Source organism: Drosophila obscura, unplaced genomic scaffold (assembly GCF_018151105.1).
Source record: "Drosophila obscura isolate BZ-5 IFL unplaced genomic scaffold, ASM1815110v1 contig_14, whole genome shotgun sequence".
In the NCBI taxonomy this organism is placed as follows: Eukaryota; Metazoa; Arthropoda; class Insecta; order Diptera; family Drosophilidae; genus Drosophila; species Drosophila obscura.
Window position 1 is genome coordinate 647,674 of NW_024542724.1, and position 13,566 is coordinate 661,239.

Genomic DNA, 13,566 nt, shown 5'->3' on the forward strand with positions numbered 1-13,566 from the left:
TACGAACCGAACATTATTAGAACAATATTTTATTTTGCATTTTATTTTTAGATCAAAAAATAAAGAAACTCCACTGCCGCCGCATCTTTGCCCCAGGAGCCCCCAAACCACCATTGAAAGCCTATATGCGGTTCTCAAACGAAAGACGGAAGGAACTGAAACGCGACCCTACCTGGCTGCAACTTTCGAAAATACACCGCCTAAAATTCATTTCTGATAAATGGCATCAGCTTTCGAAAGAGTGCAAGGTTCCGTACATAGAAGCGGCCGCCAAAGGCCGAGCTATGTAAGTCAAGTTAAGTTAAGTTTACAGTGCAATGTAATAATTATTCGTACTTTCCATAGATACAAAAAGAAGTTGCGCCGATTTTTAAGGCAGAATCCAAACATTCTGGAAGAAGAGTTGGCGAAGCTTCAGAAGAAACAAACGAAAAGAAAGGCCGTCTCCAGCTCCAGCAGCGATTTGACTGGTAAGTACATTTTACAATGCAAGGTGTTTTTGTAAATTGATCCCCCTTTTTCAAGATGATGACGACCCACATGTCCCGCTATCCAAGGTTATCCGATTAGATGGAAGCTCTGCTGCTGTCAAAAATAAGGAGCCAGTCGCGTCTACAAGCAGACGTTTGTCCACTGAGAGTGTTCCTCCACTGCCTCTCAATACGCACCGCACGCCGTCCAGCGCCTACAAAAATATCATGGACTACGAAAGCGACCAAATATGCAAACAAATCCGTTCGCGACTGGCCAGGTCGATCATCAAGGGAAATGCTTCGAACAGCAAGGAAATGCTGGAAGAGTGCTTCAAGGCGGAGACGAAACTGATACAGGAGGACTCTATTGAATTGCAAAATTTCCGCGCCTTTTTGGAGGATCATCTTCAGCTTGTCGACAAGCGTCCGTACGAGAAATACGAGAAATATTTCGGCACGTTAGATGCAGAGTAAATAAAATAGCATTTCGTGTTCTCATACCATACCATACTATACTATATACTATATTATTCCTAATTGCATTAAAATGTAATAAAAATAGCTATGCTATGTAAAATTAATTGAGTTATGTAAATTTCAGGCCATATATATTTCTATGGAGAGACTTTGGAGCTAAAATTCGTTAACCAAACCTAAAAAATGGAAAAAATGAACAAAAAATACCTTTTTGAAGGCGGCGGGCCCAACTGCCAATTGGGAACAAAGCAAACGAACAAGGGTTGTGTTGTACATTACTGCATTCCTATCTCATCCTGCACACCGGCATACGGCGACAAGGACATTGTCGCTCGCATAAGCGTAAGGCGCATCCCAAGAGCTGTTGCCCGTAATCGAAAGTGTATTATTATATTAATATTATTACTAGCAAAGGCGTGAGTACAATATACTTTAGAATGCTCAAATATCAAGTATACGTATTTATATACGTAAATATACGTATAAGTATAAGTACACTGATTAAGACTATACTTATAACTTATATTAAGTATTATATTACTTAATTATTATATTATTATTATTATATATTATATATTATATTATATATATTATATATTATATATATTATTATATATATTATATATATTATATATTATATTATTATTATATTAATCGTAAGGCATTTCGAATCGAAAGAAGGCCATTCCATCGTCCAAAGCGAGTGGAAAGAGTAAGATCTGTGAAAGCGTATTCAATATTTCTGCAATCAACTGAAACCTTCGCCAGAATGCGCGGCGAAAGCATCGGTATAGAACCACTTGTGAGGCGTGCCTCCTCCATGTCACCCCCATACCATAATTTATGTTTAATAGTTTTAAGTTCTTCAAATTTGTGTTTATTGTTCTTCGCACATGCTGAGCTATCAATTAAAGTAGAAAACATTACATTTTGTCTTATTCGACCAGAGAATGCTGCGCTATTAGTTCACAGGCCCGTGGTTCATGGTCCGCAGCGATCATCATCATCTTTGGTATATCCCTATTCAATAGACACGGAACTTTTTGGGGTCTCTTGGACTTTAGATTGTTAGCTTTAAGTATTATTCATATTTTAGAAGGGTTTGCCTCCATAGAATATTTTTTTTGTAATTATCAGATTATTTAAATGGGTCTTGCCTCACGAATCTCTTCACATTTTTCTCCAGAATTCGGAATATTTTTGATTTTTTTTCCCGTGTTTCCTCTTAAATAGTATGTTTTATTGCATTATCATTACTTTCCTTGGAAAACGTCAATGTTTCGGCAAATATTCCGGTACGAAAATCCATTTTTGTGGACTTTTTCATGTCCACGGGTATCTGAGTACATCTAAGCACGTTCCTTCCCATCTCAAATATCTAAACTTTGTTTTATGGATGTTTTTATATCTAAAATTACAAAAACTAATTACAATCAATAGTTTAAGACCAAACACCTCTTAGAAACATGCTGTTTTTACGAAATATAACATGTTTTGTTTCGGTGTCCCTATTATTTCGCACAGCCAAAAGTCGATGACGTACCGAACAAAATTTTTTATTCTTTTTTTCACCATTATACTTGGGTTTTTTACTTTTTATTTATGGAGTGCAAACATAAATCTACTAATAAAAATTAAGATCACCGCAAAATTCCAGAAAATTGTCATTTTATAGAGAATTTTCTGAAGCATGGCCAAGTGTCCTTATTATTAATCACATGGCTGTATATAGATGTATGTATAAGTAATAAACCATTCGCAGTGCTAACACAGTCAATAGAACACGTTGTTTGTATTCCGAGTTGCCAAGGAGCCTTAAACATCAATGATTTTATGCTCCTGCCCCAGCTCGACCCAGACATTGCTCTTCTCAGGCGGTTTTCTGCAGTGGCAATGGCACCCATGTTCCCAGCATTGCCATGAAAGTAGAGCACAGTGGGAACGGACTTGGCTTATCTTATCCAAAAGGCAACGTAACATCGTCGGGCGGCAAGTTGCGAGAGTTGGTGGGCAAATCCGGATGATACAGGAGCAGGGCAGGTCTGGTCTGGTCTTGGGCGTAGTAGAATATCACTGCAACGCAACGAGACAATACACTTAGTGGATGACGTTCTCTGAACATTACTTACTTGTATATTTTTGTACGCACACAGAGTACAGAGTCCTCCACATAATGTGTGGTTAAAATTGAACCAGGTGTCATCACTGAAGAAAAATGTGTGGTTAAAATTGAACCAGGTGTCATCACTGAAGAAAAATGTGTGGTTAAAATTGAACCAGGTGTCATCACTGAAGAAAAATGTGTGGTTATAATTGAACAGGTGTCACCACTAATATACTGATGATATAGTTTGGTATTTTTGGTATTTTCGGTATTTTTGTTTGCAATTCAAATTCAAATTCGCTTGTGTTGTTCATGCTGCTTGGTCTGAACTTTAATGGCTCGTTTTTTCCCGCGATCTTGCACCAAGCTGGGGCGCACATCCTGCAGGCTGTGGGGGGATCATTAGTTCAGTGAGCGTCTTGGGCCTATAGCCATACTTTTTAATCGGCGGAGTGCGAAGGGTTGTGGCGGTTATATGTATATGGAAAAGCCGGGCGCACCAGGCGGTGTTAATCCTAAACAAATTATGCCGCAGGGACCACCTACAGACGGTGAGATCAGAGATCAGCAGATCCCGATCCGCATTCGCATATGCAAACAAATGAAATGGCATTCCACATCCCTCAGTCCTGACGGAACGTATGTGTCCAATCAGCTATACATATACCCTATACGACATCTCTTAGACCTGTCTCATATTTTATGTTTCTGTCATAGACATTGATTGACGAAGTCTAGCTCTTAGAATGTTTTTCTACTGCATTTACGTGCAATGGTACCCACCTAATAATTGGGGAAAAATTACTACTTAAATGAAGTAAAATAGCAAAAAATGTATGTAAATTATTTATGAATTAAATTAGTAAATAGTATTTACAGGAAAGGAAGCATTCAGAAGAGGAGGGGAATCACTCGACAAAACACATCAAGTTATTTTTCCTAATATTAAGACACATTTCAAATTGACCGCCAAACTCAATTTAGCGCACCAAAAATACTGGCATTTTTCGCTTTCAATTCGTGGAGAGTTTGCAAAACTCGCTCTCAATTCGTGGAGAGTTTGCTAAATTTGCTCTCAATTCGTGGAGAATAGAGTGTTTTTGTGGAGACTTTCCCCTCATTTTCGTGGTGTGGCAGCATGTTGCTGAAATTTTTCCCATACAAAATCAAATGTATCTTACGGGAACGCGTATGTAATGAAGATTCATTGTTGCGTCATTCCATACGATACATTTGATTTGTATGGGAAAAATTTCAGCAACATGGGGAAATGAAGTAGCAGCATTGTTGTGCAACTTTGGCACGGAATGAGCAACAATCTGCATACCCTAGGAAAATGGATATTGTGGACTTGAGATATTGTTTGTAATTTCAGGCTCCAATTAATGCAGAAACTACTCAGTCTCTGTTTTAAAGATATTAGCGAAATGTTTTAGCTCACGGGTTCCAATAATAGGTATCAGAACAGGGATAAAAGTATTTATAAAACACAAACATGTGCATTAATATGTAAAAAACATGTCAATCTAGGATAAAATCACAAATAATGTTTCAAAGGAGCTGGAACAAAACATTTAACACCAATTAAAAGAAATAAGGTATACAAAAGTACATACGCATAGAAGATACTTGGTTGACCAGCAGCACTGACGTCACATTTAGTCAACATTTACGTTTTATACTTTGGCCGCTTTTGTTTGAACCTTATTATGTAAAAAATCGAATGAAAAGGAGTTCTGAAAACTAGCCAATCCTGAACAAAATTAATTGAGGAATCGGATAAAATTATTTGTTCAGGGCTGAGAGGGCCAACTAGCTAGTAATATTAAACTAAATATCAAAATTGACGAATTTCATATCACAAAATTTCACGGTATGGCAGCCCGCAGCAACTACAAATTGCACGAGTCTGGCAGCGCCACAAAACGACGTCACATTCGTTTTATGTTGTTTTTGTTTGAACCTTAATATGTAAATAATCCAATAAAAAGGACTTCTGAAAACCTTTCAATCTTGTAGAAAATGTATGTATCTATCGGATAAAATGATTTGTTAAGGGCTAAGAGTCCCAGCTAGCTAGTAATATTAAACCGAATATCAAAATCGAGGAATATCAACACATCTTGTCGTGTCCGTCAGTATATTTACGGTATATTTTGAAAATGATAAGGTATATTTCTGAGAATCTGACGGTATATTTTATCCATGATTCCGCAGTCACATTGCTCGTAAACTGATTTGAATTTCGCACGATTTGAAATATTGTTAAACATATGAGATTTTCTTAACAATGTCTTGGAAAATATCAGCATACGAAATCGCCAAAGCATTTTGCCCGAAACCGACTGTGGTCGATGTCGTGGATGTGCTCTCAGATGAAAATGAGAATGCTCTCGCCTATAAAGACGGCACAGATGATTTGGAGAAGAGCTCGGAGGACGAGAATAATCCAAGCACAATGCCATCGAAAAATGATACAAATAAAAAAATGCAGAATGATAAAAAAAACCTAAAGACTAAGCCGCCTAGGCCCTCGCCATACAAAAGGAAAATTAATGAGGAACAGAATAACCCTCGAACGAATCAACAATCATCGGTGCCCCCTACATTTGAGCTGGCACTAGAGGTGGCGCCTACTCAGAGGGGCCCATGCAAGCATAAACAATTTTCAAAGGCTCCTCCAGCTGGAAGCCAGAACAAGCGTTACACTTCAGTGCCGCCAACTTGGGTAAACGTAGACCCAACCAGTGACCAGGCCCAGGCACGGTGGATGCCAATCGCACAAAACAGATATTCAGCGCCTCCTCCTCCAATAATACACCACAACCAAGAACAGATCATGATGCAGATGTTATATGCAGTGTCTCCTCCAACTTTATTAGGTCAGCGCCCTCCAACTGAATCAGTAATGAATCTTTCAGCTGTGCCTGTAGTGCCACCTCAGACTGAACCTATGATGCACTCGCTGTATGCCCAGTCACAGCATAGGAATATAGAAGAGCATAACCCCTCAGTGAAGACGTCGTCATCACTTGGAAATCAATCTGTTAATGGAATTGATTTCGATCTGGACTATCACCCTCGTCCTGCGAAGCTGATAAGTGTGATTGATACACAATGGCAGCACTCTCAACACTGGCTGGTGGATTTATTTGGGGTCCAGTGCTTTGGAAATATGGATGGTGAATGTAATGCTCCGAATTGTAAGCATACAACCAGAGACACTGGAGATGTGTTTAGCAAACTGCTGCTCCTAGATGCGGATAGCCTTCTGATCACATATGGTCTGCTACGGCGCCATCAGTTTCTGTTTTTGAAATTCGCTGAATGCTTCGCGTATGCTTTCAACAAACGCAATCTACTAGACGACTTGTTGCACTTGCTCGCCGATTGTCGGCTGTATAAATCTCATAGTTCGGGCATTGTCGATCTTACCTTCCATATCTTGAAAAACAACGGGTTGGAAATCCAAGCTATGGGTTGCATTATGGAGTACCTATGGCGTACCAGTAAATCGCTCGAGTTTAAAGAACTGAACCTTAAAATATTACAACTTTTAGCATCTTCTAACTGGTATACTTATACTGAGCAGCTTAGCGACATGTTTAAGACAGAAGGGTTCAAAATACCACCCGAGATATTGTCAACAATTATCTCGTCGACCAACGGAAGTCCGGAATTGAAATTAAAGGCTACACAGCTCTTGCAAAGCTACATGCAAAACGGCGTGTAAAAAAACACTGCTGAAGTCACCGATTATTAAGCCTGGATATCATAATAATGCCAGTACCAATTCATACGCCGACATCGACGACGATATATGCCTGAGCCCTTGTTACACTCCCTCTGAGGATACCATCAACTGAAGAGATCGCTGGACCAACAAATTTGAAAATATAAAAACCAAAAAAACTGCTGCGTACAAATAGATTATTTTCTTGTGTTCCGAATTGTATGACAATTAAATAAAACGGGACTTAAATAACTTAAAATTAATTTATTATTATCTTTTCTGCTTTCCTTACTCCAGTTTTTCTTGGCAAAGGGCTTCTTGCCCTTACCCCCTCCCCCACCACCATTGGCCATGGGCTTCATGCGCTTGCGCGCACCTGCAAAGTGCTCGGAATCATCGTGATTTTCCCCACCACGCTTGTGACCTCTGCCGCCCTTGGTGTCCTCAAGATCTTTCAGTTCTAGCTTGGCCGTGCGCTGCGCCTCAGCCACACGCTCCTGCAGGGCCATCACTTCGTCCTCCTCACACTTGTAGAGCGGCAGCTGTTTGCCCAGCAGATGCTCGATGCGCTGATACAGCTCAATATCATACTGGCTGACAATGGTGATGGCCCTGCCTGAGCGTCCCGCTCGAGCTGTGCGACCCACCCGATGAATGTAGTCCTTGCTGTGGGTGGGTATGTCAAAGTTCACGACCACGTCGACATGCGGAATGTCCAGGCCGCGAGAGGCCACGTCTGTGGAGATTAGAATGGAGCGATTCTTTGCCTTGAATTTGTTGAGCGCCGCCAAACGCTTGTTCTGCGACATTTGGCCATGAAGGGGAATGGCGGCCAGACCCAGAGCACGCAGCATGAGAGCCGTCTTCACAGTGTTGTTGCAGGTGCTGCAGAAGATCATGAAACTATTGCCGGCCAGCTCGTTGAGTATGTGCACCAGATAGACATCTTTGTACTTGACGGGTATGAAAAGGTACGATTGCTGCAGCTGCTCCACAGTCTGATACTTGTTGGAGACCTCCACCTTGACGGGATCCTTCAATGACGCCCTCTGCAGCTTCTTCACTTTCTTGGTCATTGTGGCACTGAACAGGAATGTGCGACGTTCGCGAGGCAATACCTTCAGTATCTTATCCAGCTCCACCTCAAAGTCCATGTTGAGTATTCGATCTGCCTCGTCCATGACCAGATATTTGATGGCCTTTAAATTGAAGCCCTTCATGTTCTCCAAGTGGTCCACCAGACGGCCCGGTGTGGCAATGATTATGTGCGGTTTCTTGGCCAGTTGCAGACCTTGGGCCACCATGTCCATGCCACCCACAACCACACAGCATTTAATGCCAATTCCGCTGCCTGAAAGAGACAAATGGAAATGCTTGCATGAGATGCGAGTTTATAGGAGAATCCGTTTCCGTGCCTCTAGCCGTATTTGCTCAGAGGTAGTGACGAATAAATAAAATAATAATTTCATGGTTTCGTTGAACAACAAAATCAAAACTGGTTTAACATCATTGTGCAGAAGGGAAGTTCTGATATCAAAAACTAGTTGAGCACTTACCAAGCGCCTCGAACTGCTCGCCTATCTGGAAGGCCAATTCACGTGTGGGCGTTAGCACCAGCGCGAAATAGCGCTGCGGGTTTTCCAGCAGCGCATGCAAAATGGGCAGGGCAAAGGCCCCTGTCTTGCCAGAACCGGTCTCGGCCAGGCCGATCACATCCTTGCCTTGAAGAGCCACTGGTATGGCCTCCCTTTGAATTTTTGACGGTGCCTTCCATTTCAGCTCATCGCATGCCTGGCACAAAGTGTCGTTCAGACCCTGTGGACCGATCAAATGTTAAATAAAACTTGTTCAAGACGCGGGGTTAACGGTAACATACAAGGTCCTTCCATGTTAACTTTTGATCCTCAGTTGGTGCAGCACCGTCCGACTCAGAACCACTTCTAGCGGCCTCATCCTCATCGCCGCTATCCCCTTCGTTGACATCATTTTCGTTGTCTGACTCCTCTATCTGGTCTTCCTCCTCGCCACTGAGCTCTTCTTCGTCACTTGTTTGCAGCTGCGCTTGCTCGTCTTCAGATGTTTCCGACATTTTTTATAAATTTTTCATTTCGTACGCACGTGGTTGGCAAAACAGTGTGACCGCGTATTTATCAAAAAAAAATATACTTCCAGACCCTCCGAAATATACCTGCTCATTATTAAAAAATACCGTAAAGACTAGTACTTTGCTAGCAAAAACATGTCATTCCGAACGGTTACTCTGCTCAGACAGCTGCTTGGTTTTGTTTAAAGTTAATGAAATGCACTTCTTCGGCTGGGGTCGCTCTTCCCCAGCCATATCCTTGGCTCCCCAATATTTTATTGGCAAGGTAATGTGTCTGACTATCAGCAGCAGCAGATGGCGACGCCACCCGTGCCGACCACCGTGAAGACAAACTGTTTTGAAAGCAATATTTGTTTTATATTTATGAAAATTAATAAAAATATTATATTATAATATCCATATAATTGTCCTTTATATAATGCTGCATTAATTAGATTCTATTTTTCTTCATTATTAAAATATTTCATTTGGTTTTTTGTTCTCTTATTGCAATGTTTACTGGCAAAATATATCAAATTTATATCTTTTTCGAGGTGGGTCGAAACATACCAAAAAAAACAAGCAAATACTTCTGATACTTTTCCAGTATATACCGACCTTTTGGTTTTTTGATCTGAGTACTGCCACTAACCATCGTTGGTGCCAGTCATACACGGGGGCCAGCTGGTGCGTCGTCCCAGTCGGCTGGGGGCCCGTTGGGCTCATCGCCCGGCCGCGGCGCAGCGCGTGTTGTGACGTGTACACTCCAAATGTGATGCTAGATTAGCGCCAAACCGCTTTGTTTTTCAGTACGAAGTGTGTGTCGACCACTGGGTGTGTGGGCCGCCGCTTTGGTTTTTCATTTTGTTTGAGGCTGGTGTGCCCTCGGCCCTCACCCCCCCCCGGCCCGGGCCTGATCCAGTGGCTTACTACCTACGATACCCAGGTCCACTCTCTTATATGGGGTTTATTGGCGTGGCTTCGGGTGTTCCCAACCTGTTCAGTACCGCTGGAATTCTGAAAAGTGTCTTTGACCTGGTGGTGCGTTTGGCGTCGTTAGGCCATTAAATGGGAGCTTGGAGCTAAAATTCGTAACCAAACCAATGAAAAATAACAAAAATACCTGGGCGGCGGGCCCACGCCAATGGGAACAAGACGTCGTACAGTACACCCGTTCGGTTGTCCAAAAAATGGCCTCTCTCACCCCCTCCACCAGGTCCGTGGGTGTACAAAATGCACCCGGCTGCCCCTAAAAAAAAAAACCCCACCATAGAAAAAACTCAAAAAACGACGTGGGCGGGCCCGCCCCGCCCCCCCCCGCGCCCTGGCCCACACCAGGATCGCCCCCGTCGCGTACTGGTGCCCCGGGCCGTCAGCGCCCGGGGTTAGTGGTACTGCCTTCCGTACAGAGCCTACATTTCTTATCGGTTTCATACGAATATCAACCCTGATTCTGTTCGCTAGGTGTTTTTTTCGATCTGAGTATTAGGCTTAAACTAAAAGAGAATGGAAGAAATACCGCGCCCGTCGCAACATCAGATTTTCAAAACAAAACGAAAAAATATTTTATGAACGCTTTGAATAAAATAAATGTACACATCTAGTAGAACATTTTCCAGAGCTTTAGCGAATCTAATTTTCAAGATAATATTAGTTTAGGAGATATGAGCAGAAATAATTTGGCAAATTATCAGAGAAAATTTAAGAAATTTCTCAATTACAACAAACTCTACTGGAGAAGGTAATCCATAAGCAGGGTCCATGGGTAGATTTAATCTCTGAATTCGCATTACAAGCAAATGGAGCTGCCCCTTTTATATATTTTGCATATTGACATATGATAGATTTGGTGCAGTTGTTGGAATACGGCACCCGAGAGTCATTTGATTTCACTCTGAGCTCCGCCGTAGTAGCCTCCCCTAAAATGTTTCGGAAGACACCACTCTTCCATTTTCAGCGATCTTTTATTTTCCTTGTAAAGGAAAAGATGGTAGACCGGACATATTTCAGTCATGGCAGTATTTCAGCCATTTAGTGACAGTATTTCAGCCATCTAATGGAATAAAAGCCATATATTCTACTCCAGTGGCAATAATTTCAGCCAGTAGATTGGAATATATGCCAATTATTCCATGTATAAATCGCACAAAGCTTCGATATCCTCGTTCGAGTAACGGGACTCTTCGGGAACTCTTACCAAAGGGTTTTGGTTCAAGAATTCTTCCCTGCACTTGTGCTTGAATGCATAACACATTTGCGTACAGAAGCCGCACTGCGGGCAGACAAAGTCTTTTGCAATGTCTTTGCAGGCCTCTGCGTGTTTATAGAACTTTTCATTCGAGACATGGCTTATTCTCGAACAATAGTCACACGTGTCAGAATGTTCACGGGCTGTCCGAAATCGCTCCGGCATATCATACCCCCGCGGTGGGGTATAGGTGAATTCATTCACCCCTGTACGCTCCACACACTGCCCTGGCAGCCGGAGGTCGGGCACCGGCTTTATAGGATTATAAATCCATACATGCCTTCGAGAGGGTGGTGGTCCGTGGAAAGCCTGGACCGGTGCCTGGACCGGAACCTGGACCGGTGCCTGGACCGGAGCCTGGAGCGGAACCTGGACCGAGCTCGAGCTTTGCCCCACCGAATAGTTGTGCGCGGAACTATTCGAATAGTGCATATTTCGCACTCGGATGCTAACTCTCGGAGGGACATTTCCAGTCGAGTTCGCCAAGGGATTTGCAGAGCGGCCGAAAAGACGCGAAATTCCAGACGGGAGCGGGATTCTGCAATCCTCCTGTTCTACCTGGTGACTTCATCACCTAGCGCGTCCAAAACGCCCATTGCTGTCTCAGCGACAGTCGGCATTGTTGTTGTCGAAGTTGAAAAGCTTGAGAATATTTCTCGAGTCCATTTCTTCTGTGTTGGCGGTTTTTTTTTTATTGGCCATATTTGCAGCCGTACACACGCTATTTAGGTGAATATCACTTTATCACTTTTTCACGCGTCGAAAAAAAATTGACAGAGGGAGCGCGAGTTTCAATTCGGAGATGTGCCAGTTCATAAAACCAAAGGGGCGCAGCTGAGTTTTCTGTCCCAGCTCCCAGGCGCTTCGGCTCTGTGAGGCAGACATTCGGGTCGGGAGCTGGGCCGTTCGGCATGTATGACTCATGTCGGGAAGCGAAAGCAAGCTGAGCATTGCAAATGTATGTGTGTAAACAGACACGACAAAATTTTTATCAATTCTTATTTTCCGAAACCGTTTTGAGTTTCGTTTCCAGGTTACGTTGTGGCGGGTGCCCGGGGGCCGGGGGGGGTGGGGATATGTGTAAACAGACACGACAAAATTTTTATCAATTCTTATTTTCCGAAACCGTTTTGAGTTTCGTTTCCAGGTTACGTAAATGTGTGTGTGCCATGTATTCAGACATACTGTGCTTGTGTGTGGGCTCTACAATTTTTTTCCGCTTGAACTGAATTTCGGTTTTTCGTTTTGGTTTGATGGGCTGTTGTAGTGACAGGCGCGCGGGGTATTTCTTCCATTCTCCTTTAGGCTAGCCTTTGCCTCTGCTTTCGGCTTCGTAAATGCCTCGGCCCGCTTCGAGTCGGGCTATAATTATGATCCGATCCGATCTGATTCAGATTCGGCAAGTTAAGTTTTTATACCCGTACGTACTCAAAAAAGAGTTAAGGGGTATATTAGATTTGTGGTAAAAGTGGATGTGTGTAACGCAGAGAAGGAAAATTTTCCGACCCCATAAAGTATATATATTCTTGATCAGCATCAATAGCCGAGTCGATAGAGCCATGTCTGTCTGTCCGTCTGTCCGTCTTGTTTGACGCCTGGATCTCAGAGACTATAAAAGCTAGAGGAACCAAATTTTGTTTCTTGACTCATGTGATATCACACTGCTACAAGTGTATTTCAAAATTTCGCCCCGCCCCCTTCCGCCCCCATAAAGGACGAAAATCTGTGGCAGCCACAATTTTAAAGATACGATAAAACTAAAAAACTAAACTAAACGAGAAGGAACGTGTGAGTCGCTTCTGGGGACGCGACTCTACTTATACCTTCGCATTGAAGCAGCAGCAGGCGGCCCTCTCGCAGAAGACTGCAGTGAATCGCTCCAGACTGGCCATTGAGGCAGCAGCGAGGCGCTATGGGGCGTCAGACTATGCGCCACATCCCACAGGGATAGTGTTGCGACGCGTGGGCTACTACACGATACCCTCGCTGGATGATCTCAAGTCCTACCTGGCCGAGAATGGGTCCTGTGTGGTGCCCAATTTCACCATTGGACGCGAGGGCTAGGGCACTGTGTTCTTTGCCATGAGGTTATAAATTCATCATCTTTCACCTGAACTGCGCTAAAATTATTCAAGTGTCAATATATTTGTACATATAACGTTGAACAAAATCATATTCCTAGATTTTTATATTCGGTTTAAGAGCTAGGACTCCCGGAACTTGACATAAACTTGACTTAAGCTCTCGAGCAATAAAACGAATATTACCAAAATATCGTTTTTTTCGATTAAATGGATTAGATCTAAGCAGAAATACATAAAATTATCGATGAAATAATGAAACGCAGTTATCGGTATCAAAGAAAAAAAATGAAACTATCAATGAAATAATGAAACTGATTTCGAGCAAAATATTGCCACGAAAATACAATATTTTTGTGCGATAGGC

General features: G+C 42.6%; 2 protein-coding genes across 2 annotated transcripts; one reads left to right on the forward strand and one right to left on the reverse strand.

The window, feature by feature from the left end:
• Positions 1-6,848: 6,848 nt before the first annotated feature.
• Positions 6,849-8,941, reverse strand: LOC121405520 (probable ATP-dependent RNA helicase DDX47). The gene is made up of 4 exons (XM_041596357.1): positions 8,664-8,941; positions 8,344-8,602; positions 7,041-8,138; positions 6,849-6,928 (listed from the first exon to the last, which is right to left on the reverse strand). Exons 1-4 carry the CDS (start codon positions 8,874-8,876, stop codon positions 6,849-6,851), a joined length of 1,650 nt encoding a protein of 549 aa, XP_041452291.1. The 5' UTR covers positions 8,877-8,941.
• Positions 8,942-11,394: 2,453 nt separating this feature from the next.
• LOC121405521 (nuclear pore complex protein Nup98-Nup96-like) lies at positions 11,395-13,182 on the forward strand. Its single transcript, XM_041596358.1, has 2 exons — positions 11,395-11,679; positions 12,955-13,182. The coding sequence occupies exons 1-2, from the start codon at positions 11,395-11,397 to the stop codon at positions 13,180-13,182; spliced, it is 513 nt and encodes a 170-aa protein (XP_041452292.1).
• Positions 13,183-13,566: the final 384 nt, after the last annotated feature.

What these genes read in the sequence shown, in the direction of transcription:
- LOC121405520 (XM_041596357.1), bottom strand. Translation starts at nt 8,876, where the DNA reads ATGTCGGAAACATCTGAAGACGAGCAAGCGCAGCTGCAAACAAGTGAC. An exon ending in AGTTAACATGGAAGGACCTT is followed by an intron (nt 8,603 to 8,663) that starts GTATGTTACCGT and finishes ATCGGTCCACAG; the next exon opens with GGTCTGAACGACACTTTGTG. An exon ending in TAATAATAAATTAATTTTAA is followed by an intron (nt 6,929 to 7,040) that starts GTTATTTAAGTC and finishes TTGTTGGTCCAG; the next exon opens with CGATCTCTTCAGTTGATGGT.
- LOC121405521 (XM_041596358.1), top strand. Translation starts at nt 11,395, where the DNA reads ATGCCTTCGAGAGGGTGGTGGTCCGTGGAAAGCCTGGACCGGTGCCTG. An exon ending in CAATCCTCCTGTTCTACCTG is followed by an intron (nt 11,680 to 12,954) that starts GTGACTTCATCA and finishes TTCGCATTGAAG; the next exon opens with CAGCAGCAGGCGGCCCTCTC.